This window comes from Lissotriton vulgaris, chromosome 7, assembly GCF_964263255.1.
Source record: "Lissotriton vulgaris chromosome 7, aLisVul1.2, whole genome shotgun sequence".
Lineage (NCBI taxonomy): Eukaryota > Metazoa > Chordata > Amphibia > Caudata > Salamandridae > Lissotriton > Lissotriton vulgaris.
Window position 1 is genome coordinate 1,097,775,137 of NC_141695.1, and position 27,159 is coordinate 1,097,802,295.

Here is a 27,159-nt window from a genome sequence, read left to right on the forward strand (position 1 = left end):
TTTTACATTTATTCAAGAATCAGTGTCAACTATTTTAACAAACCAATATACTTCTTATTTTTTGTAATGTACATGTTATTCTGCTTATTTTAACTTTTTCCAAAATAATTCAATAGAGAAAACAAACTTTACAAATACTTAACTTTTAATTTTCCAAGAAACTCTTTTCTTAAATATAGAAAATATTACACAAATTCTGCAAGGATGCTAAAAAAAGTACGAAAGGGAAAGAAAATGAAATACATGCTTCAATTTAAAGTCTCTGAAGCTTAAGTGCTAGGTTATGAACCAAACTATAATCGTTCAGTGCTGATGCATGGTGTGGTATAAGCACACACCTGAAGACTAAGACATGTATTAAGCTTAAATAGTGTAATTCTTTTTTTAACAAGGTTCTCTGATATTAACAAATCAAGAAATACCAGTTTACAAAATACAAAATCATTTGTTTGCTGTTTAAAAGCATAGTGTCGTGATATGTTCTTCAGCATTCAGTATGTAACAAAATCCCACTGAAAACTGTTTTTTAACAAGAATAAGATTTCATGTCGCTCTATGTTCAATATTGATTTCACTCCTCACAATTCGTTTTACCACTGGAAACAAGTGATCTGCCATGAAGTTATTTGCAGGACCAACTCAGAGTAGAGTAAGAAAATCTGAAAAAGACAAGAGACACTATAAAAATGTATCAGATATCAAAGATATTTGACGTGATATGATACAATCCCCCCCTCCTGCCCCCAGTTTACACTTGTTTTTTCAAATGCTTTTTTAATCCCTTTCTCAGAGGTGCACAACAGCTGCCACATTTCTTTAGGTAGATCAGGAAGAGGTAAGAGGGTAGAGAAGGCTTGCATCAAGGCTTAGGCCAAGTGAAAGTTCTACTCACACTCATTCTATTCCCATAATTCTGATACTATTTAGATCTTAGTTTACCATAATGAAATATGAACCTATTGAATCATTGATGACTTGGCAGTTTCCTTGCAGGGGCAGGCAAATGTGTTATTAACTGCAAACTGACATGAGTAAATACAGAAAAACAGATCTTTCACACACTCAATTATTACAAGATAAATCAAATAATGTTTGAAAGGAACAAATCTTTTTCCCATAGTAATTTTGGAAAATTCTGTGCAAAGCAAGCTGCGTCCCAAAACAAACCAAGATTATTTTAGCACAAAGTACGAGTTACTTACCTTCGGTAATGATGTATCTGGTAGAGACGATTGTAGCCCCAGATTCCTTAATGTAGAATTATCCCCAGGAGTGACACTGGATCCGGAAACTTTTCGCCTGGCATCCCTGCGCGCCGGGGGGGGCGGGGGGGGGGACATCACACGGCTCCGCCAAGGCGCCACCCACGTACGTGACATCTGCGAGGTCACATAAGTCCCACCCCGGCGCGCCTACGTCAGTTTTCTTTGGAGAACTTTTCCGCGCCACAATGCGGAGCCATCAGACAAAACTGTAGGAGTATGGGAACAGTGTGCGAAAGGGCAGAAAAAATTGAAAAAGAATGGTGACAAACACCACCACAAGGAGCAGTGTCAACATTGTAGCACCCAAAGGCAGGGAAGGAAGAAAGAGCAGAGCACAGCACAGCACAGCACAGCCCTGAGAAGTCACACTGCCAGAATGTAGACAGCCCCCTCCACTGGAGACAAGAAACATAAGCAAAATGTCACAACAACATGTAGCAGGGCCATGACCCCAACCAAGAATAACGATGGGGCACCAGTTCCAAGACAGAGAACAACAACCTCCATGGCAATCCCGGCACAGAGTGCACCAACCCCCCAAAGGGCAAGGCACAACCAGGTGACCCCAACTCATGAGGGTCGCAGAGGCCCAGGACCCTTAGTAACAAAGAGGGAGGGAGGAGAGGAAAGGCAAGCCTCAATCTGGACAATCATCAAAAAGTGGCACAGGAGTACCCCTAGACCCATCTTCCAAGGCGCCAACCGAGGAGGAAGGAACAATAACACGACAAAACATCCTGTCAAAAGAACAAGGAATGCACACACAGGAGACATAGCCATCCCCCGGGAGGTGAGTGCAGAAGACCAAGCGAAAGGTTCTCGCAGAACGGGGAGGAATCTGCGCCTAGAATTGTCTCTACCAGATACATCGTTACCGAAGGTAAGTAACTCGTACATCTGATAGAGACTACTAGACGCAGATTCCTTAACGTAGAATAGATACCCTATCCATACCCCTGGGGAAGGAGGGTCTGCGAAAGGACCACACCAGCCTGGACATAACAAGGGTCCCAAGGGGGACTAGTCTAACAGACAGGAGAAGAACCTCGTCCCCCTGTCGCAGGGTTTCCGTTCTCTCACAGAACTGTTCACAGAGATCTAGAACCTGGGTGAGCCAGGGTGACCCACAACTCACCTATGTTTCAGAAATCCCCTTACCCAGTGTCGCATCGGTAGTATATACTTCCCAATGTCTTAGACAATCCAGAACATGAACTTAGAATACCTCAGGTATCGTGGAACACATGAACACTCTTTCGTTATATTATCATTCCAAACCGAAACTGGGAGGCAATGAAAACACGTGCAAGTTTGAAATGTTTATTTTTCAATGCAGCATTCTCAAACGCAGTATCTTGTATAATATCAACATACATATTATAAAAATCAGAGTCAGCAGCATAGTCACTAATCCATAGTAAGCAAATGGTGATAACATATTATGATGCAAAAATCTATAGAATTCTGTATCACCTATATTTCGCGCAACCTAATTAGCATATTATATTATATCTAAGAAGGTCTCATCTGGGCTCTTTGCTGGGCGGACCCATACCTCGAATTCTCAGTAGGAGGAGATCACATCAACAGCTACCAGCTCTCAGCATGTCCAGCATCAAGTGTGTGTCTCATTCTCTGTAACTGTATCTTGAACTCACGTAAAGCCAAACGTTGGCACAAACATTATTTGTGTTATGACTAACGTGGTGTGAGGATCAGGCCTGCAGCAACCTTGTGTTAGGTTATTCGGAGAGTGTGCAGTTCTCAGTGTGCAGACAGTTGTACCAAGTGTTCCAGGCACGACTGATACCAGTGCAATAACATATTATTCTCAAATAAATCACATCTTTCGTCTAGGTTAAAAGCTGTAATAACAACTAGGTGTTGTGTGCAAAACCGAAGCAGAAAGAAAATATGGCGTTTAAACATTTAATAAGCACATGCTAACTTAACACAATATATAGAAACGTAATAACCATATGACACCCCCCAATGATCCGAGGACGGTCAAAAGTCAAAAATATAAGCCAATACTCTATGAGAGGCAAGACATGAAAGCAGAGTTCAATGAAATTGAGCCAAGCTAAATGTATGTAAAATTCAAAAACACACAAAAAAATATGTATGAATGCCTATAGTGGCCACACAAAATATAAAAAGTCGAACTTGAGGCCTAACTATAATTAACAGGCCTAGAACATATGAAAAAATCGAATGTTCGTATTGAAACTGGCACCATTCAGAATTACTAAAAAGTCACGTGCCATAATGATGGAAGTATTCAGAGTCATTCCTCGTTGAATGAATATGCAAAATAGGGAGCAACAGCTTCCAACATGAAATCACTGCCATCATCCGAAAACAGTTCAGCCATCCAATTAAGCAATGGGAAAGAACATACGTGCTCCTCCAACACCGAATCCTCTAGCAACATCAGAGGACAACTCAGTGGGTTCTCGAGAACGCACTGTGCCAGAAAGTCATGCGCCGCTGCGAATATGTCCCACTGACCCATTTGTCCATGCATCGCTGCCACAGCCATAACCCTTTCGCCAGAACAGACCAACTCGTGAGCCACTACGGGGTACATCAGCTGATCAAAGTTGACGTCAGGAGAAGTCGGTAAACAGAGACACAAATCAATGGCCCAGTCGAAATCACAGCTCAGGCAATGAAACACAGGCTGGACACAGGTGAAATAGGAAAATCTGAAGGATAATCCAAAAGCTGTGCTTAAGGTCGCAAGCGGCAGGGATCCATAATAATCAAGCATCCGGTTGCGAAACTGCATCAGTAGGGGCTGTGCGTTTCCTTGCGCAGGATGGGCATCCATGTTTTATAAAATAAAATAGCACCAGAACGCCTGCAGCCAAAGCCAGCAAAACAGGAAATCCGCCAAACAGGCTAGCGAATATAGAATGAAAGAACGCAGGGATAATACCAAATACTATTTCAAATGTAGTCACGAGACCACTGCTAACCATTTTAAAAAAATGAGCCAGGCTCGTCGTGGAGGAGGCATTGAAGATTTGATGAACCAGCTCGCAAAAATGAAACGGCAAATCAGTACTTAAAAGTGCTTGTACTTCTGTGCGTGTGTTTGCTATGTGAAGGACATAAGTTTCGCGGGCAGAGCTCAGGGCCACCTGTTTTTGAGACAAAAGGGCTCTTATACGGCCTAAACCATTGAACTCAGCTTTCAAGGTTGGTATTCTTGGCCAAATTAAAACTTCTGAATTCCCATGCGTGGGTGGATACAACACATTCTTGCAGCAAACCACCCTTTCTGACACGGTAACCACATATGCGATACCGGCCTCTAACCCACAACAAAACTCGTTATTCAAAAGTAAATAACTACCGTTGGACAACAACGTGAACGTGGGAACTATTGCAGGAACTGGCGTCCCTTTCAAAACACAGGCCAAATTTGGTTTGTCCTGATTACAAGAACCATGCAACTGGATGTGTCTGCAAATAAGTGAGTGGTCAGGCGACTGTGTACATTCTTCACCATTCAGATTCACTTCATTCCCCTCCTTAAGGCATCTGTAAGTGTATGGTAAAGACCATGTCTCATGGAGGAAAGCGCTGCCTAATGGTTCATATCGCCCAATGGCTATATATTTCATACAATTTGTAAATTTATACAAAGCAAAAGGCAATGTTATAACACCATGAATAAGCCATGTTGCTGCAGTCACTTCAGCCACCGAAAATGGCAGGGATTCTAATTTTTCAATATGTAACATAGAAAATGTTGCATCTCTCATTGACAACATGCGCTGTTTTTCAGTCAGATTTAAACGGGGCAAATAATGATGAGATGTTCATAAAAGTCCATGGCACTCGACCAGACTTAAGAGTCTGTAGTGTCCATGCGAATTGCATTACAGAACGCAATTGATTTTGACCATGATATAACACGGACACTTCATCATGTACAATGTCAACAACAGAAGACACAATATTATTTAACGTGTAAATTCGGGAAGAAAGCGTGTTAATGCTGTTATCAACTACTGCAAGCACTTTCTCTAAATTAGCTTGATCAATAGCTCTCAGGCGTTTAGCAGCCTCAACCTGGGTAACTTTCCAAATTTCATTGTAAATCGCATACAGCCATCGTTTAGATCTACCTTTAGCCGGGCCTTTTATAAAATCGTTCAAATCCACATTATCATGTAATTGAGACAGATGTAGTTTAACTGCAGCTAAAGTGGAATGTTGTAACCAATTTTGACACAGCTTCCCCACAGAATAAGTCGTGACAGTATAGTCTTCTTCAAAACGTGGATCGGGCCTGAGTTTTGTGAACCCCTCAGCCAAACCCATAAAACGGCGCTGGCAAGAATCAGCACTCTTTTGCCATACTAGCCAACCCTTGGAATCCAAACTGGAAATGTTAAAGGACGAATTGTGTAAAAGAGTTTGCAACTCTTGAATGGAGGAACCAGTGAAATTACCCCAACCTGTATATTCATTTAAATCTGGGATGGTCGATGTATTTAATTTTTTAGAAGTAGCCAATCCAAAGCATGTTGTCTGCAAAATGGTCGAATTTAAAAACAACATGTGATTCGGGATGAGACATGCACGGTGCAAAGCCTCAGTGCCTTGTACCTGCCAATCTTTGGTACCCCAAACCGATTTAAGGTCAATTGTTCCTTTCCAGAACTCGTAGCCATCTACAGCCAACCTGTCTAAAAAGGACTTCGAATACAGCAATTTTGTATCGGTAAGTCTAACTTTGGAAATGGGCTTTTGTGTCATTTTAAAATAAAATGACTCTGGATTAGACTGATCAAAGTCTGTAAAATAGGTATATTTTTTCAGAAATGTATTGGAACTGCCACTGAATGGAGCAGGGCAATGTTCCCATTGTGTATAATTTACAGCAACCCTCCTGGAATTTGTCTTATGTAAAAAATGATTACCATAGTGTTGAAAACAAAACAAATCACCATAATTAATAGAATCTGTATACAGATCCTCAGCATCGAAGGCAGCATAATACTTCAAATCCGAGAATAATGCTTCTACGGCTTGAATATCCCAATCATCAGAGCGTATATTTTGTTTAATCACATCTCCCATGTTTACTCTAAGCACATTTGGAACATTAATCACTTCAGTAGGCCCATGTATCTGAAATCTAACCGCATCCCACACAATCCCATCAAGGACAGGCCAAGCAGTAATGTTAACTGTATTTAAGTTTCGTTTCAGTCTGTGCGCAGAATGTGAAGAGGAAAGAGGGGCCAATGTTCCATTAAGGTACCGAATTCCTGTTCTTTCTTTAACGTAGTGACCATCAATCAGGCGGAAAAAATAAAACACAAAACCAATTGACATAAAAAGATAGAATGGAAATAGGATTAACCAAATGTATGTCCAAGGCGGAATTAAAAAATGTTTTTTAAACAACGTGGCATATCTTGCAATGTTTGTGGGTTTCTTTGAAGTTTCCGAAACAGAGTCAAAAGAGAATCTGGACTGGCCTGCCAAACGGGTCTGTAAATCAGGCATCGATAAATCAGCAGGATAAGTGTAGTTTAGCTCATCAATGTTAGTATCAGGAATAGTATTTAATAAAGGACTGGATATGGCAGGCATCTCGAGGGACACCACCTGTTCTGCACCAGATGTAATAGCTAGCACAGAGTGCCTCACCATGGAAGGACAGGATACAGCCGGTGTCATGCTATGAAGAATCGGCCACCCTGTGTGTCTTGACATTGTCAATAGAAATAAATCTGTTTTCCTTACGACCTGGAAGTGGTGGTAAAATTACTGTTCTTGTGCCCTTCACTCCAAGGACTCGGACTGGTGCTCGATACGAGGGACCAAACTCTTTCTTGTTATCGATCTTCTCTCGAACCAGTTCTCCAACTTGGGGTAGCCAGCCAACTACCGGGATCTGCAACGCATCATCCGATGTGGAGGGCAAATGTTCATTTGCAAGACTGTCTCTGGTCTTTTGTAGATTCTGTAAAACATTGCAATGTTCATCTACGTCAAAGGCCCCGGCCTGGGCCTTGTAGTCCGGCCCATCAAGGTCAGGTACATACATCTTGATACCAAAGAGCATTTCGTATGGGGTCCGCACACCCAGAGACCTTCTAGGGAGATTATTAAGCGCACGCTGCACGCCTATGAGGTGGGCTAACCAGTTACTGCCAGTGCCTATAACTCGAGCTGTCAAAGATTGCTTTAAGTCGCGGTTCATTCGTTCTACTACACTATTACTAGGCTTTCCTGTTTTCAGTTTCTATTTTTGGTAAATTCTGGTGGTGTTTTGTCAGTGTTTTCCAGTGATTTCAATACCTGAAAAAAACAGTGCTTTTCAGTGGTTACTCATTTTCGCGCCATAAAAAACAACTGAAATGGTGTTTTACTGGTGTTTATGGAACGCTTTGCTTTTAATTTTGTTGGTTTTCTTCAATGATGCATGGTATATAGACAGAGTAGGTACAGTGCATATGAAGTCCAAATAAATGTTTACAAGTCAAATTTAGTGTAGTACACCATACAATATTTCTTCTTGATTCTTTGGTCATTCACTCTCTCTTTTCCTTCCCATGTACACTTTTATTTGTGAAAAGGCCCTCTCGACATTAGCACTTGAGACTTGCAATGCCAAAACAGCCAGTACACAATTTGCCAACTCTGGCCACTGACGTGTACACAATCATTACAATCAATATTCTGTAAACAAATCTATACAGTAGAAAAACAGAAAAACACTGGATTCATTTCAATAAATACACCCATACCATACCCATTCACACACAAACAACCTCTCACAAAACCTCATACAACTTGCACCTGTACATGGTATTTGTTAAAAATGACCAGCGGAACCTCTGCAAAAAAATAGATATTAAAGTTCAGAGCACAAGATAAATACACCCATACCATACCCATTCACACACAAACAACCTCTCACAAAACCTCATACAACTTGCATCTGTACATGGTAGTTGTTAAAAATGACCAGCGGAACCTCTGCAAAAAAATATATATTAAAGTTCAGAGCACAAGTTTAAACACATGGTCGGGTCGATGCGCGTTTCGATGGTGTAGGATGGCTTAGACCACCTTCATCAAGACCTTGTCTTTTAAATTATTAAATAGGCCAAACATGAGCACATATTAAAGACTGTTGGTCATGAAAACACTCTTACATGTTTCCTCGTCCTCCTAGAAACTGTTGGGAGCCCTCATTCAATCATTCATACCACCATGTGTTCGACATTACTAGCAAAAGAGAATTTTCAACCACGCATTCACAACATCCTATCACCAATTTCCCATAATGTGAGTGAGTGATGTTTAAGAAAAGTTTACACGCGTGGAAAGATACAAGAATACCAACCACCAATTCAAAGATAGGCCTTCACTATCATGCTTTAATAAAAACATGCTCCAAATAAAAAGAAGGAATAGAAGTGCATCAAGATGAATCCTAACATCTGTGATTAGTATATACAGCCTTATACGTCACGATTTTCACATAATTACTCACAGAAAAAAATATGTGGAAACGAATTTTTCAAGGTTAGTGAAGTAACCTGATCAAATAATGCAGCCTCCCTTATACTCAGCAGAACCGCCTCGGTATAATAGATGAACAATAAATGAATCATTAGGAAAAAAAGGAACACTAGTTAACATGTAATGTAGGCATAGTCTCTATCCCCTAAACTTCTTACCAAAGTCATTCTCTTGAATCGAAATACAAGGATATTCTTAATTAATTATGTGGTCCCCTTTGCAGTAAAACTATGCTCGTGCTAAAAGAGGAAAAACGTCACATGATCACATAGCGTCCCTCAAGATGATTTGACCGAGTCCATATAGTCTGTCTCCAAACATAGTGATTCTAACATCTTACTGCCAACAATACTGACCTAATTAATGTAGAAAGTAGATCAACAAACAAATTCCTGCATTCTTTCCATCTCCATGTTTTGGGTTTGGCTCTTTTAATTGATAGATTCCACTGAGAAGGGAAGCAGACGGAAAAGACACTCAACAATTTGACTTTCTTGTATCTAGCCTCTATCCAGAGCCTCATAAAGTTCTTTTATGTGCTCAGATTCCACCCTATGGTAACCGCTGCACGATACTATTCATCTGGCACTACTAAAAATTAACTCCTGTCTTGCAACCATCCTCACATATTTTACCACTAGCGAATGGTTCGGACTAGATATAAGCCTCTCTTATACTAACACAGCCTAAATGATACTTTACGAATCGAAAATGCTATGCTTTCTACATAAACCGAGGTGCTTCCCGCACTTAATTTCTCCAGATTATCCTAAAGTGCGGGCGCCTTGCTACACCCCACATACAGAGTCTTAATACCGTCCTTACTTCAATGCTGCTAAATCTCCAACCCTCTCCGTAACGCGAGAAAATATTAAATAAACAAATGCACACAAGAAGCCTCACCCCAATGATCATAGTCGTAGCAGTATAACCCCAAGTTAAAACAAAGCAACATGGCTATAGTCACAGCTCAAATAACGCCCTAATTTGTCAAGTTTACTATTATTTACGATGCAGTTCCCAAATCACGACGGACCAGAGCTCTTCGGACGAAGTCTATGCTTTAAGTCTTAGAGTTTTTGAAGTTCAAATGTTGCCAATTAGCCAAACAATGCCACTGTTTTGGTTTTGATGGTTATGCTGCTTATTGCTCTTCTGCATTCCGCTTCCCATTATCTTTCCATCCTGCATGCTGATCAGCTTAATTACTGACTCTGCTTTTGCAATTACTCTGTTAGTGCGGCACAGGGCAGCCATTTGGCCGGAGCCCTGAAATATACGACCCTGCTGATGGACTGAGCTTCTCTCCCCCACGTTAGCCAAGCAGGGGGCCCTTGCCTACGAGCCGCATAAGCGTTTCAAGGACATTTTTTTAAAAATACAGACGCAATACACTTGAACATGCCGCCGCTTTCCCCGGTGACCCCCCCACCCCCCTGTCACCCAATAAGTGATTAATTTCCTACCTACTTAAAACACTGCAGGGGCTTCACAAAGGGGTGCAATTACAACAAAGCCTTGTTATATGGTCATTTTAAAGATCTGTGAACCTACTGGGTGCGGCCGATGGCAGACAAACCGCAGACCACAACAGTTTCCCTCCCCCACATTAGCCAGGCAGGGGGCCCTTGCTCACGGGCCGCATTAAGAGTTTCAACGACATTTTTAAAACTATGCAAAACACTTGAGCATGCCGCCTACTCAGCCCTGGGTGCTCCTTGTGTGACACACAATGGCAAACTCTATGTAGTTGAAAGTATGTGTAATATTTTACTAAAAGTTGCATCGAGGTTTACTCCGCTTAGATGCCGCGCCACGCTTTCACCTTTCACCCACCCTCCTGCGGACCACAACAGGGCTTGCCTGCGTGTCGGAACCCCGGCCGTATGGTGTTTGCAGGTGTGTCACTGCTGAAGCAGGAGCTTGGCAAGAGCTTGGGAGCAGCACGATGCGCGGCTTCAGGTGGGAGCCACGATCGTGACCAACTGGTAAGTGTGCATACCGGGTGAGCAGTCCTTCGGTCCTGCAGCACAATGTTGAGCCCCGTGCCTGCAGAAATGGCCCAACTAGACTCCCAGGCTTGAAAGCACCTGGAAGCACTCCCCACAAGCAGTGAGGTGGAAGTGGAACCTGGCATTCTGGCTATCTCAGGTAACCTGGTAATCTGGCAACTTGCTCTGACGTTCCTGCCCTGACTGAGTCTAATATCGTGCAGCCAGCCACAACCACGCAGCGCAATCTAGCAGTGTGCGCGTTTATGGCAAGGAGTCCTCGTCCCTGCAAAAGCAGTACTAGCTCTAGCTGCCTCAGCACCCCTCAAATAGTGCTTCTAAGATCACCCACGACCCGCTAATTAATTCAACATCAGCCAGCCACAGCTAAATGTGCCTTAGGCATGCAGAGTCGTTCGGAGCTGCTTCCTTCGCGGGCCTAAATTGCAGTTGGATCTGCAGTGCTCTGGCTCCATCAAGTGGACAAAAGGTGCAACAGCAAGGAAAATCAGTGACACTCGGTTTCAACCGTGTCAGCTGATTTTCATCCTGTAGGGTACAATCGGTCAGAGTCGGTTTTAACCGAATTCCGGAAAGCCTAACTATTACCCTCAGGTCTGTAGGGACTCGAAAATTTGACTTGGACCCCCATCGAAACCATAGCATCCTTATACGCCTTAGAGGCAAACGCCGGACCCTTATCCGAATGGAAGGTACCACAGGCAAAAATTCCCACAAAGACTCGCAAATCCTTAATGACAGTACGTGAATCAGCGCTCCGATGCGGCCATACCCACACAAAGCGTGTGCATGAATCAACTGCTACTAAGATGTACTTATACGCAGTATCAGAAGAAAATGGACCGCAGTGATCCAAATAAACACATCCAAGTGGTTTATTCGAGATGTACAACTGTGTCTGAGGCGAACGCGCAGCAGTCGAAGGTTTAATCTGCTGGCAAATGTCACATTGAAGAACATATTCACGCGTCTGTTTGTACAGTCCCCGCCACCAGAATCTCTGTTGTAGCTGAGTTACAGTTGCCGAGACGCCCGCATGCGCAGACGCCACACCTTCATGTGCCGCTGTAATCAAAGCAGCTCTGCGATCCGAGTTGGGAACCAAACGCTCGCCAACTCCAGGGATTTTCACATAAGGAACCTTATCGGGACTTAAGTGGTATGTGTATTTAGAAGGGAATCCCGCAGGATATTTACCTCCCTTCTCCGTTGCAGCTATAGCTGCCAAGATGTCATCATCTATTTTGCTTTTGGACCTCGTGACTGCTGCAACTAAGTATTTTGATACCGCTGACTTCGCTGCTTCATCAGCAAGCGAGTTGCCAACAGCGTGGACCCCCACGCGCTGATGACCGAGAGTATGAATTACAAACACGAGTGGCAGCTTCTCTTTAAGTTCCGCCACTCGGACCCAGATCGTTTTATGTTTTATTGTGCTACCTTTGGAGTCACGAAAATCATTCTGAATCCAAAAGAACAAGTTTTCATTGTAAGACTGGACACAGTAGTAAGAATCACTTACGATCAAAGTCGTCACACTAGGATCTGCGTACTCCAATGCAAGCATCAGAGCACGAAGCTCTGCTAATTGTGCGGTGCAGTCACCAAGCGTCTGCGTGTGCACGACACTGGACTCGAACTCATCGTTCACCATGGCACCGACCACAATGGCGCAAGCGGAAACGTAGGCATGTTTAGAGCCATGCGCAACCTGCGCCGAACCATCAGTGTAAATGATGCATTGGAAATCCTCCAACGGCCGCATTGCTAATGGAGCAGGATGAACGAATTCATACTGTAAATACTCCTGTGACCGTAAAGTGGCGTCAAAAATAAACGTGACATCCTGGGACGTCAAGGACGCAGCCCATTGAATCCACCGAGGGTGTAAAGCTTTGGAATTAGGTACACTGGCTTTCGTAACCGCCTCTAAGGCAGGACACGGGGTAACAACCAACATGCGCTTTCCTTGTGACAGGGCACGTTCTTTAAGAATTGCCATCTGCACAGCCGTTAAAACTTTCTCCACAGTGGAAAAACGCAATTCAGCCGAAGTGTACAAGTGTGACTTGTAAGCAATAGGTACTGTATCTCCTTCATTAAAAGTCAGGTACGTGAAACCCACCGCCCCAGGGATAATTCTTATCACCAGGTTGGTCTGGTTATCACGAGTCTGTAAGAATTCAGAAGCGAGCAAATCAGCCTGCAAAGACTGCAGAATGGCCGAATGCTCAGGCAGCCAGCATGATTTGGAAAAATTTGGTTGTATCAAAGCATACAAAGGCTTGATACGCTGGGCATATTCCGGAATGTAAGACCTCCCGAAATTCAGAAAGCCCAGAAGAGATTGTAATTTTTTCAGTGTTGTCGGAGAGCACAAATGTGCGCATTTCTCCAGGAAATGGGGTGCTAAACCCTTCCCTTCATGGTTAAGCTCGTAACCTAGAAACAACACCGTGTACTCTGCAATGTGCGACTTTGCAAAGTTAAACTTGTAACCCATGTCAGCAAAGTTACAAATTATGCTATTTACTCGACACAGATGCTCCCAAATATCGTCGTCTGTGAGATAAATGTCATCCACATACGAACAAGCAACTGGGTCGAAGCTCTCCAAAAGAGAGACTATGCGTGCGGAAAAAACTCCAGGACTGTTCTTGTAGCCCATTGGGAGTCGTTTAAACTTCTGAATTCCCATGCGTGGGTGGATACAACACATTCTTGCAGCAAACCACCCTTTCTGACACGGTAACCACATATGCGATACCGGCCTCTAACCCACAACAAAACTCGTTATTCAAAAGTAAATAACTACCGTTGGACAACAACGTGAACGTGGGAACTATTGCAGGAACTGGCGTCCCTTTCAAAACACAGGCCAAATTTGGTTTGTCCTGATTACAAGAACCATGCAACTGGATGTGTCTGCAAATAAGTGAGTGGTCAGGCGACTGTGTACATTCTTCACCATTCAGATTCACTTCATTCCCCTCCTTAAGGCATCTGTAAGTGTATGGTAAAGACCATGTCTCATGGAGGAAAGCGCTGCCTAATGGTTCATATCGCCCAATGGCTATATATTTCATACAATTTGTAAATTTATACAAAGCAAAAGGCAATGTTATAACACCATGAATAAGCCATGTTGCTGCAGTCACTTCAGCCACCGAAAATGGCAGGGATTCTAATTTTTCAATATGTAACATAGAAAATGTTGCATCTCTCATTGACAACATGCGCTGTTTTTCAGTCAGATTTAAACGGGGCAAATAATGATGAGATGTTCATAAAAGTCCATGGCACTCGACCAGACTTAAGAGTCTGTAGTGTCCATGCGAATTGCATTACAGAACGCAATTGATTTTGACCATGATATAACACGGACACTTCATCATGTACAATGTCAACAACAGAAGACACAATATTATTTAACGTGTAAATTCGGGAAGAAAGCGTGTTAATGCTGTTATCAACTACTGCAAGCACTTTCTCTAAATTAGCTTGATCAATAGCTCTCAGGCGTTTAGCAGCCTCAACCTGGGTAACTTTCCAAATTTCATTGTAAATCGCATACAGCCATCGTTTAGATCTACCTTTAGCCGGGCCTTTTATAAAATCGTTCAAATCCACATTATCATGTAATTGAGACAGATGTAGTTTAACTGCAGCTAAAGTGGAATGTTGTAACCAATTTTGACACAGCTTCCCCACAGAATAAGTCGTGACAGTATAGTCTTCTTCAAAACGTGGATCGGGCCTGAGTTTTGTGAACCCCTCAGCCAAACCCATAAAACGGCGCTGGCAAGAATCAGCACTCTTTTGCCATACTAGCCAACCCTTGGAATCCAAACTGGAAATGTTAAAGGACGAATTGTGTAAAAGAGTTTGCAACTCTTGAATGGAGGAACCAGTGAAATTACCCCAACCTGTATATTCATTTAAATCTGGGATGGTCGATGTATTTAATTTTTTAGAAGTAGCCAATCCAAAGCATGTTGTCTGCAAAATGGTCGAATTTAAAAACAACATGTGATTCGGGATGAGACATGCACGGTGCAAAGCCTCAGTGCCTTGTACCTGCCAATCTTTGGTACCCCAAACCGATTTAAGGTCAATTGTTCCTTTCCAGAACTCGTAGCCATCTACAGCCAACCTGTCTAAAAAGGACTTCGAATACAGCAATTTTGTATCGGTAAGTCTAACTTTGGAAATGGGCTTTTGTGTCATTTTAAAATAAAATGACTCTGGATTAGACTGATCAAAGTCTGTAAAATAGGTATATTTTTTCAGAAATGTATTGGAACTGCCACTGAATGGAGCAGGGCAATGTTCCCATTGTGTATAATTTACAGCAACCCTCCTGGAATTTGTCTTATGTAAAAAATGATTACCATAGTGTTGAAAACAAAACAAATCACCATAATTAATAGAATCTGTATACAGATCCTCAGCATCGAAGGCAGCATAATACTTCAAATCCGAGAATAATGCTTCTACGGCTTGAATATCCCAATCATCAGAGCGTATATTTTGTTTAATCACATCTCCCATGTTTACTCTAAGCACATTTGGAACATTAATCACTTCAGTAGGCCCATGTATCTGAAATCTAACCGCATCCCACACAATCCCATCAAGGACAGGCCAAGCAGTAATGTTAACTGTATTTAAGTTTCGTTTCAGTCTGTGCGCAGAATGTGAAGAGGAAAGAGGGGCCAATGTTCCATTAAGGTACCGAATTCCTGTTCTTTCTTTAACGTAGTGACCATCAATCAGGCGGAAAAAATAAAACACAAAACCAATTGACATAAAAAGATAGAATGGAAATAGGATTAACCAAATGTATGTCCAAGGCGGAATTAAAAAATGTTTTTTAAACAACGTGGCATATCTTGCAATGTTTGTGGGTTTCTTTGAAGTTTCCGAAACAGAGTCAAAAGAGAATCTGGACTGGCCTGCCAAACGGGTCTGTAAATCAGGCATCGATAAATCAGCAGGATAAGTGTAGTTTAGCTCATCAATGTTAGTATCAGGAATAGTATTTAATAAAGGACTGGATATGGCAGGCATCTCGAGGGACACCACCTGTTCTGCACCAGATGTAATAGCTAGCACAGAGTGCCTCACCATGGAAGGACAGGATACAGCCGGTGTCATGCTATGAAGAATCGGCCACCCTGTGTGTCTTGACATTGTCAATAGAAATAAATCTGTTTTCCTTACGACCTGGAAGTGGTGGTAAAATTACTGTTCTTGTGCCCTTCACTCCAAGGACTCGAACTGGTGCTCGATACGAGGGACCAAACTCTTTCTTGTTATCGATCTTCTCTCGAACCAGTTCTCCAACTTGGGGTAGCCAGCCAACTACCGGGATCTGCAACGCATCATCCGATGTGGAGGGCAAATGTTCATTTGCAAGACTGTCTCTGGTCTTTTGTAGATTCTGTAAAACATTGCAATGTTCATCTACGTCAAAGGCCCCGGCCTGGGCCTTGTAGTCCGGCCCATCAAGGTCAGGTACATACATCTTGATACCAAAGAGCATTTCGTATGGGGTCCGCACACCCAGAGACCTTCTAGGGAGATTATTAAGCGCACGCTGCACGCCTATGAGGTGGGCTAACCAGTTACTGCCAGTGCCTATAACTCGAGCTGTCAAAGATTGCTTTAAGTCGCGGTTCATTCGTTCTACTACACTATTACTAGGCTTTCCTGTTTTCAGTTTCTATTTTTGGTAAATTCTGGTGGTGTTTTGTCAGTGTTTTCCAGTGATTTCAATACCTGAAAAAAACAGTGCTTTTCAGTGGTTACTCATTTTCGCGCCATAAAAAACAACTGAAATGGTGTTTTACTGGTGTTTATGGAACGCTTTGCTTTTAATTTTGTTGGTTTTCTTCAATGATGCATGGTATATAGACAGAGTAGGTACAGTGCATATGAAGTCCAAATAAATGTTTACAAGTCAAATTTAGTGTAGTACACCATACAATATTTCTTCTTGATTCTTTGGTCATTCACTCTCTCTTTTCCTTCCCATGTACACTTTTATTTGTGAAAAGGCCCTCTCGACATTAGCACTTGAGACTTGCAATGCCAAAACAGCCAGTACACAATTTGCCAACTCTGGCCACTGACGTGTACACAATCATTACAATCAATATTCTGTAAACAAATCTATACAGTAGAAAAACAGAAAACCACTGGATTCATTTCAATAAATACACCCATACCATACCCATTCACACACAAACAACCTCTCACAAAACCTCATACAACTTGCACCTGTACATGGTATTTGTTAAAAATGACCAGCGGAACCTCTGCAAAAAAATAGATATTAAAGTTCAGAGCACAAGATAAATACACCCATACCATACCCATTCACACACAAACAACCTCTCACAAAACCTCATACAACTTGCATCTGTACATGGTAGTTGTTAAAAATGACCAGCGGAACCTCTGCAAAAAAATATATATTAAAGTTCAGAGCACAAGTTTAAACACATGGTCGGGTCGATGCGCGTTTCGATGGTGTAGGATGGCTTAGACCACCTTCATCAAGACCTTGTCTTTTAAATTATTAAATAGGCCAAACATGAGCACATATTAAAGACTGTTGGTCATGAAAACACTCTTACATGTTTCCTCGTCCTCCTAGAAACTGTTGGGAGCCCTCATTCAATCATTCATACCACCATGTGTTCGACATTACTAGCAAAAGAGAATTTTCAACCACGCATTCACAACATCCTATCACCAATTTCCCATAATGTGAGTGAGTGATGTTTAAGAAAAGTTTACACGCGTGGAAAGATACAAGAATACCAACCACCAATTCAAAGATAGGCCTTCACTATCATGCTTTAATAAAAACATGCTCCAAATAAAAAGAAGGAATAGAAGTGCATCAAGATGAATCCTAACATCTGTGATTAGTATATACAGCCTTATACGTCACGATTTTCACATAATTACTCACAGAAAAAAATATGTGGAAACGAATTTTTCAAGGTTAGTGAAGTAACCTGATCAAATAATGCAGCCTCCCTTATACTCAGCAGAACCGCCTCGGTATAATAGATGAACAATAAATGAATCATTAGGAAAAAAAGGAACACTAGTTAACATGTAATGTAGGCATAGTCTCTATCCCCTAAACTTCTTACCAAAGTCATTCTCTTGAATCGAAATACAAGGATATTCTTAATTAATTATGTGGTCCCCTTTGCAGTAAAACTATGCTCGTGCTAAAAGAGGAAAAACGTCACATGATCACATAGCGTCCCTCAAGATGATTTGACCGAGTCCATATAGTCTGTCTCCAAACATAGTGATTCTAACATCTTACTGCCAACAATACTGACCTAATTAATGTAGAAAGTAGATCAACAAACAAATTCCTGCATTCTTTCCATCTCCATGTTTTGGGTTTGGCTCTTTTAATTGATAGATTCCACTGAGAAGGGAAGCAGACGGAAAAGACACTCAACAATTTGACTTTCTTGTATCTAGCCTCTATCCAGAGCCTCATAAAGTTCTTTTATGTGCTCAGATTCCACCCTATGGTAACCGCTGCACGATACTATTCATCTGGCACTACTAAAAATTAACTCCTGTCTTGCAACCATCCTCACATATTTTACCACTAGCGAATGGTTCGGACTAGATATAAGCCTCTCTTATACTAACACAGCCTAAATGATACTTTACGAATCGAAAATGCTATGCTTTCTACATAAACCGAGGTGCTTCCCGCACTTAATTTCTCCAGATTATCCTAAAGTGCGGGCGCCTTGCTACACCCCACATACAGAGTCTTAATACCGTCCTTACTTCAATGCTGCTAAATCTCCAACCCTCTCCGTAACGCGAGAAAATATTAAATAAACAAATGCACACAAGAAGCCTCACCCCAATGATCATAGTCGTAGCAGTATAACCCCAAGTTAAAACAAAGCAACATGGCTATAGTCACAGCTCAAATAACGCCCTAATTTGTCAAGTTTACTATTATTTACGATGCAGTTCCCAAATCACGACGGACCAGAGCTCTTCGGACGAAGTCTATGCTTTAAGTCTTAGAGTTTTTGAAGTTCAAATGTTGCCAATTAGCCAAACAATGCCACTGTTTTGGTTTTGATGGTTATGCTGCTTATTGCTCTTCTGCATTCCGCTTCCCATTATCTTTCCATCCTGCATGCTGATCAGCTTAATTACTGACTCTGCTTTTGCAATTACTCTGTTAGTGCGGCACAGGGCAGCCATTTGGCCGGAGCCCTGAAATATACGACCCTGCTGATGGACTGAGCTTCTCTCCCCCACGTTAGCCAAGCAGGGGGCCCTTGCCTACGAGCCGCATAAGCGTTTCAAGGACATTTTTTTAAAAATACAGACGCAATACACTTGAACATGCCGCCGCTTTCCCCGGTGACCCCCCCACCCCCCTGTCACCCAATAAGTGATTAATTTCCTACCTACTTAAAACACTGCAGGGGCTTCACAAAGGGGTGCAATTACAACAAAGCCTTGTTATATGGTCATTTTAAAGATCTGTGAACCTACTGGGTGCGGCCGATGGCAGACAAACCGCAGACCACAACAGTTTCCCTCCCCCACATTAGCCAGGCAGGGGGCCCTTGCTCACGGGCCGCATTAAGAGTTTCAACGACATTTTTAAAACTATGCAAAACACTTGAGCATGCCGCCTACTCAGCCCTGGGTGCTCCTTGTGTGACACACAATGGCAAACTCTATGTAGTTGAAAGTATGTGTAATATTTTACTAAAAGTTGCATCGAGGTTTACTCCGCTTAGATGCCGCGCCACGCTTTCACCTTTCACCCACCCTCCTGCGGACCACAACAGGGCTTGCCTGCGTGTCGGAACCCCGGCCGTATGGTGTTTGCAGGTGTGTCACTGCTGAAGCAGGAGCTTGGCAAGAGCTTGGGAGCAGCACGATGCGCGGCTTCAGGTGGGAGCCACGATCGTGACCAACTGGTAAGTGTGCATACCGGGTGAGCAGTCCTTCGGTCCTGCAGCACAATGTTGAGCCCCGTGCCTGCAGAAATGGCCCAACTAGACTCCCAGGCTTGAAAGCACCTGGAAGCACTCCCCACAAGCAGTGAGGTGGAAGTGGAACCTGGCATTCTGGCTATCTCAGGTAACCTGGTAATCTGGCAACTTGCTCTGACGTTCCTGCCCTGACTGAGTCTAATATCGTGCAGCCAGCCACAACCACGCAGCGCAATCTAGCAGTGTGCGCGTTTATGGCAAGGAGTCCTCGTCCCTGCAAAAGCAGTACTAGCTCTAGCTGCCTCAGCACCCCTCAAATAGTGCTTCTAAGATCACCCACGACCCGCTAATTAATTCAACATCAGCCAGCCACAGCTAAATGTGCCTTAGGCATGCAGAGTCGTTCGGAGCTGCTTCCTTCGCGGGCCTAAATTGCAGTTGGATCTGCAGTGCTCTGGCTCCATCAAGTGGACAAAAGGTGCAACAGCAAGGAAAATCAGTGACACTCGGTTTCAACCGTGTCAGCTGATTTTCATCCTGTAGGGTACAATCGGTCAGAGTCGGTTTTAACCGAATTCCGGAAAGCCTAACTATTACCCTCAGGTCTGTAGGGACTCGAAAATTTGACTTGGACCCCCATCGAAACCATAGCATCCTTATACGCCTTAGAGGCAAACGCCGGACCCTTATCCGAATGGAAGGTACCACAGGCAAAAATTCCCACAAAGACTCGCAAATCCTTAATGACAGTACGTGAATCAGCGCTCCGATGCGGCCATACCCACACAAAGCGTGTGCATGAATCAACTGCTACTAAGATGTACTTATACGCAGTATCAGAAGAAAATGGACCGCAGTGATCCAAATAAACACATCCAAGTGGTTTATTCGAGATGTACAACTGTGTCTGAGGCGAACGCGCAGCAGTCGAAGGTTTAATCTGCTGGCAAATGTCACATTGAAGAACATATTCACGCGTCTGTTTGTACAGTCCCCGCCACCAGAATCTCTGTTGTAGCTGAGTTACAGTTGCCGAGACGCCCGCATGCGCAGACGCCACACCTTCATGTGCCGCTGTAATCAAAGCAGCTCTGCGATCCGAGTTGGGAACCAAACGCTCGCCAACTCCAGGGATTTTCACATAAGGAACCTTATCGGGACTTAAGTGGTATGTGTATTTAGAAGGGAATCCCGCAGGATATTTACCTCCCTTCTCCGTTGCAGCTATAGCTGCCAAGATGTCATCATCTATTTTGCTTTTGGACCTCGTGACTGCTGCAACTAAGTATTTTGATACCGCTGACTTCGCTGCTTCATCAGCAAGCGAGTTGCCAACAGCGTGGACCCCCACGCGCTGATGACCGAGAGTATGAATTACAAACACGAGTGGCAGCTTCTCTTTAAGTTCCGCCACTCGGACCCAGATCGTTTTATGTTTTATTGTGCTACCTTTGGAGTCACGAAAATCATTCTGAATCCAAAAGAACAAGTTTTCATTGTAAGACTGGACACAGTAGTAAGAATCACTTACGATCAAAGTCGTCACACTAGGATCTGCGTACTCCAATGCAAGCATCAGAGCACGAAGCTCTGCTAATTGTGCGGTGCAGTCACCAAGCGTCTGCGTGTGCACGACACTGGACTCGAACTCATCGTTCACCATGGCACCGACCACAATGGCGCAAGCGGAAACGTAGGCATGTTTAGAGCCATGCGCAACCTGCGCCGAACCATCAGTGTAAATGATGCATTGGAAATCCTCCAACGGCCGCATTGCTAATGGAGCAGGATGAACGAATTCATACTGTAAATACTCCTGTGACCGTAAAGTGGCGTCAAAAATAAACGTGACATCCTGGGACGTCAAGGACGCAGCCCATTGAATCCACCGAGGGTGTAAAGCTTTGGAATTAGGTACACTGGCTTTCGTAACCGCCTCTAAGGCAGGACACGGGGTAACAACCAACATGCGCTTTCCTTGTGACAGGGCACGTTCTTTAAGAATTGCCATCTGCACAGCCGTTAAAACTTTCTCCACAGTGGAAAAACGCAATTCAGCCGAAGTGTACAAGTGTGACTTGTAAGCAATAGGTACTGTATCTCCTTCATTAAAAGTCAGGTACGTGAAACCCACCGCCCCAGGGATAATTCTTATCACCAGGTTGGTCTGGTTATCACGAGTCTGTAAGAATTCAGAAGCGAGCAAATCAGCCTGCAAAGACTGCAGAATGGCCGAATGCTCAGGCAGCCAGCATGATTTGGAAAAATTTGGTTGTATCAAAGCATACAAAGGCTTGATACGCTGGGCATATTCCGGAATGTAAGACCTCCCGAAATTCATAAAGCCCAGAAGAGATTGTAATTTTTTCAGTGTTGTCGGAGAGCACAAATGTGCGCATTTCTCCAGGAAATGGGGTGCTAAACCCTTCCCTTCATGGTTAAGCTCGTAACCTAGAAACAACACCGTGTACTCTGCAATGTGCGACTTTGCAAAGTTAAACTTGTAACCCATGTCAGCAAAGTTACAAATTATGCTATTTACTCGACACAGATGCTCCCAAATATCGTCGTCTGTGAGATAAATGTCATCCACATACGAACAAGCAACTGGGTCGAAGCTCTCCAAAAGAGAGACTATGCGTGCGGAAAAAACTCCAGGACTGTTCTTGTAGCCCATTGGGAGTCGTTTAAACATTTTTTGCACACCGGCGCACGTAAAACTGGTCCATTGGGAACTTAGACCGTCTAATCTATGTGCATAAAAACCATTGGAAATGTCAAGCGTGGTTTTGAACCGTTTACGCTCAAGACTATTCACTAACGCAGAGCCGTGCGTATTCTGTACTGCACAGTTACGGCAATGCGAGTTCAAATGCCTATAATCCAAAACCAAACGATATGAGCCGTCCGGCTTGTTCACAGTAAAAAGGGGGTTATTCATCGGTGACACACACGTTTCAATTACACCTTGATATTCCAATTGTTCAAGGATAGCTGCGACTGAAGCTTTCGCTTCACGCCGTATGGGATATTGAGGTTGAGGCTGTGGCTGTGACCGTAAAGGAATCTCATGGCTCGGTGACAATTTATCCCAGCCACACTGATTGCGGTACACAGCCGGCGCAAGCGCCAGAGCCCACTCTTCTGCAAAATGCAGCGCCTCCACCCTCGGCACAGTGTGCGCGAAGCTGGGTAGGATTACCTCCTCCCCTCGCGGAGCTGCGAGAACAAAAGGTGGGGGCCAGTCAGCCTCCGAAAGCAAAATGTCATACGTAGACGAGAGATTTTCCCAAAATATCCCTTTTACAGTTCGCTGCATGTCACCTTCAATTAACAGGACAATTTCAAAAAGTCGTTCAGGGGGAGAAACATGCGTATCTGCTGTTTCAATCACAACATAAGTGTCAGTCGCTGTCACCTTCAACAGTGGACGGAGGGCCTCTCTCACTATGGTAATCTCTGCTGCGCTGTCTAGCAAGGTCAGAGCCCACGTCAGATTCCGAAGCCGCGTTCTCACTATCTTCGGCATAACGATGCGCGGTCAGGGCAGCAACTTTCTTCGTGGTAAACTGTGGTCTCTTGGGCGTAGAGCCTTCCTGCTGATCTCCACTGGCACGCGGGCGGGGCTGACCACGTCCTTGCTGGCCACCCCGGCCCTTGCCGCCCCCTCCACCACCGGTTGACGGAGCCGATGAGTCCTGAAAGGAACGAGGAGAGCGTTGGTCAGAAGCCTGAAATCTCTCAGGAGATTTAATCATCGCGCGGTCGCGCAAATCATAAACACGATCCGACTGCGCAGGCAATGGAGTCGCAGGAGCAGAAACCTGTGTTTGTTGTTGTTGCTTACCCTGATTCTGCTTTTTAGGCCAATTTTGTTTTTTGGACTTTTGTTGACCACTAGTTTCCGATGTCTGACCCTGGGGCTGTTTCTTCTCCTTGTCAGGAAAAGATTTAACCCCCTTTGCATTGCGGCCCACCATTTTGTAAGCATTCACAATAATCTTTGCCAACTGTCAGGGTCGGTCGGCCTCGGGAACCAACGCTAATGCGTTAGCAACTTGAAAGTTCACTGCATCCCCCTTGACATTCGCAAGGATCAGATTGCAAACTACATCAAAGGAGCCACACAGGCGCATGCCCAATTCAACAGCCGCCTCCGGTCCGTGTTCGTCTTGAACACGCTTAAGAACCCCACCTAGATTGGTCACAGACGGGGAGCCATAGCACCTCGAATAGACCGCTGCAAAAGTTTTTCCCCAGGTTTCACAGTCAGCAAGGTCAGGAGCCAGATCTTTCGGCAAACTCAGTGTAAGAATCCGGTGTTTATCACCCGGACTCGTATTGGGAAACACAGCTTCCAGCTGGCCGAATTTCTCAGCAAGCCAGAACTGAAAATCGTCCTTTTCCTGGGGCTTCTTACCCATCACGGAATTAACCATGACCGGGTTGATTTTCAGACCAGCATGTTCTGCTCGAAGCTGTGCGCCTCTAGGGGCCGCGTCCTGAACATTACGGCCAATGTAATGAACAAGCGCTCTAATCACTCCCACCGCGACTTCATGAAGCCGCCGCAGATCATCCACGTTACAAGTGGCACATTGAGGGTGAGGAGTAAATCCAGCCAAAGCAGGCCAAGGAGTGCCCGGAATGGACAAAGGACCTAACCTCGGAGCGGTTAAAGCGTGTGGTAGGGCGCCACCAAACCAAACTCCATGCTGCCAAGCGTCAATAGGAACCTCCAGTGCTCTGTACGGAGCGTACGCAGCCAGTACATCTGAAGCAGTGTATGTGTGGAACACACCAGAATTAGCGTCCACTGGCGGAAATGTCACCCACGAATAAAACAATTCGTACGGGTAAGCATGTTCCGCACTCACCACCAGAATCACAGCCAAGCCTTCCACAGGAACATCATACATCCGCAAATGGTCACGCACCGCAATGCGACTATGCTGCGGGATGTCCACGGCTTGAGCCATGTCAGCACAGGAATGAGAAAAAACAAATTATAATTTGTAGCACAACTGGGTAGTAATTCAAAGAAACCGTTTTAGATAGATTCAAGCTTGAAAAGGACCTATTTCAAAAATAGGTAGGTTTTTCCGACACTGCCGCTTTCCGGAAACGGGAATGTAGGCGTTAAGGTTTGAATGATATACTACTCGAGTGTCATGTTATAAGGCCAACCAACGTATGGGCGCCATGTCGCAGGGTTTCCGTTCTCTCACAGAACTGTGCATAGAGATCTAGAACCTGGGTGAGCCAGGGTGACCCACAACTCACCTATGTTTCAGAAATCCCCTTACCTAGCTAGCTACAGTGTCGCATCGGTAGTATATACTTCCCAATGTCTTAGACAATCCAGAACATGAACTTAGAATACCTCAGGTATCGTGGAACACATGAACACTCTTTCGTTATATTATCATTCCAAACCGAAACTGGGAGGCAATGAAAACACGTGCAAGTTTGAAATGTTTATTTTTCAATGCAGCATTCTCAAACGCAGTATCTTGTATAATATCAACATACATATTATAAAAATCAGAGTCAGCAGCATAGTCACTAATCCATAGTAAGCAAATGGTGATAACATCATATGATGCAAAAATCTATAGAATTCTGTATCAACTATATTTCGCGCACCCTAATTAGCATATTATATTATATCTAAGAAGGTCTCATCTGGGCTCTTAGCTGGGCGGACCCATACCTCGAATTCTCAGTAGGAGATCACATCAACAGCTACCAGCTCTCAGCATGTCCAGCATCAAGTGTGTGTCTCATTCTCTGTAACTGTATCTTGAACTCACGTAAAGCCAAACGTTGGCACAAACATTATTTGTGTTATGACTAACGTGGTGCGAGGATCAGGCCTGCAGCAACCTTGTGTTAGGTTATTCGGAGAGTGTGCAGTTCTCAGTGTGCAGACAGTTGTACCAAGTGTTCCAGGCACGACTGATACCAGTGCAATAACATATTATTCTCAAATAAATCACATCTTTCGTCTAGGTTAAAAGCTGTAATAACAACTAGGTGTCGTGTGCAAAACCGAAGCAGAAAGAAAATATGGCGTTTAAACATTTAATAAGCACATGCTAACTTAACACAATATATAGAAACGTAATAACCATATGACACCCCCAGGCAAGAGGGAACCCCCACAAGCAGAACACCACCAACCTCAAGGGGGGGCACGGGAAGAAGAGGAAAGAGGGGCTCGTTCACCCTCAACAGAGGAACCAAGGGCAAAGCCAGGGGAGGCCGAAGCACCCCACGCCCATACAAGGCAACAAAACTTCCAATCAATGCCAGGGCAAGGAAAAGCAAAGAAGAACCTAGAAGGCCCAAGGAAACGAGGGAAAAGACGGCGAGTCCACCAGAGTCAGAAGGCTACAGACCAGACAGAACAGCACAGAGAGCAAGAAAGTAGTCGGAAACAGGAAGAACAGCCTAGGCCCCTCCCCCCCAACCCCCTCCTTCCCGGTAGACTGGCCAGGATACACCAGAAAGAAGGAGGGACGCAAAAGCATCTCAGTCTCCAAGATAGAGAACATGAAAGTGAAGAAGAGCCCGGACACACCTCAGCGAGGGGTCCGTGCAGACGACTCAAGTGCACCCGCAACATACATGAACGCCGTGGAGAGCAGAAGCCCGAAGGCGATCACAACCCTCCATCACAGCGTAAGCTATATAACAGCTACCACTACCCCACACCTCAGCCTCAGACAGCGTCACCACCTGTCGAAAGGTCAGAGGGGGACTCGGGGATGCGACCCGAGCCCCGGCGACCTCCCGCAACACCACAGGGACTCCCACAGGAGTTTGCGGCGAAGCAGAGGTGACATGATCTGAAGGAGGGAACCCTGAAGGGCCACACCCCAACTGCACCACATCCTCTGAGCCTGGAGCCAAGCTAGCCGGCACCGGGGACGAAGGTGACGCCGCGGAGGGCCCCGCATGGCGCAAGGGATCCGCCGACGTCCCAGGAGGTGAAGGAGGAGGAGGAGAAGCCAGCGAGGCCTGCAAAGACACCGCATATGTCTCCATCAGGGCTCTCGACGCTCCCTCACCGTGGTAAGTTAAGTCCTATGACATGGGAACCCTCTTTGGAAGAACTTCCGCAGCAGAGGACAACAGAAAAAGTTGCGGGGAGAAAACCTGAGTAGAGGGCTTATCAATCAGCCCAGGAGGAAATCACAGGAGACCTAATCTCAGGGCCAACCTGGAGCAGGTAATCCAATTAAAAACACACAGCAAAGAAGGGCCGTCCAGCAGCCAACAGAACCACAGCCTCCACAAGGAGGACTC

The 27,159-nt window shown here is 44.3% G+C and overlaps 1 protein-coding gene across 1 annotated transcript in view; it reads right to left on the reverse strand.

Annotated features, from left to right (window-relative positions):
- Positions 1-215: 215 nt before the first annotated feature.
- MEIKIN (meiotic kinetochore factor) overlaps positions 216-27,159 on the reverse strand; it is a 976,054-nt gene continuing 949,110 nt past the window's right edge. Inside the window, exon 15 of the mRNA XM_086928855.1 lies at positions 216-659. Coding sequence (XP_086784981.1) covers positions 640-659 — 20 coding nt within the window. The 3' untranslated portion in view covers positions 216-639. The remainder of the gene's footprint in view (positions 660-27,159) is intronic.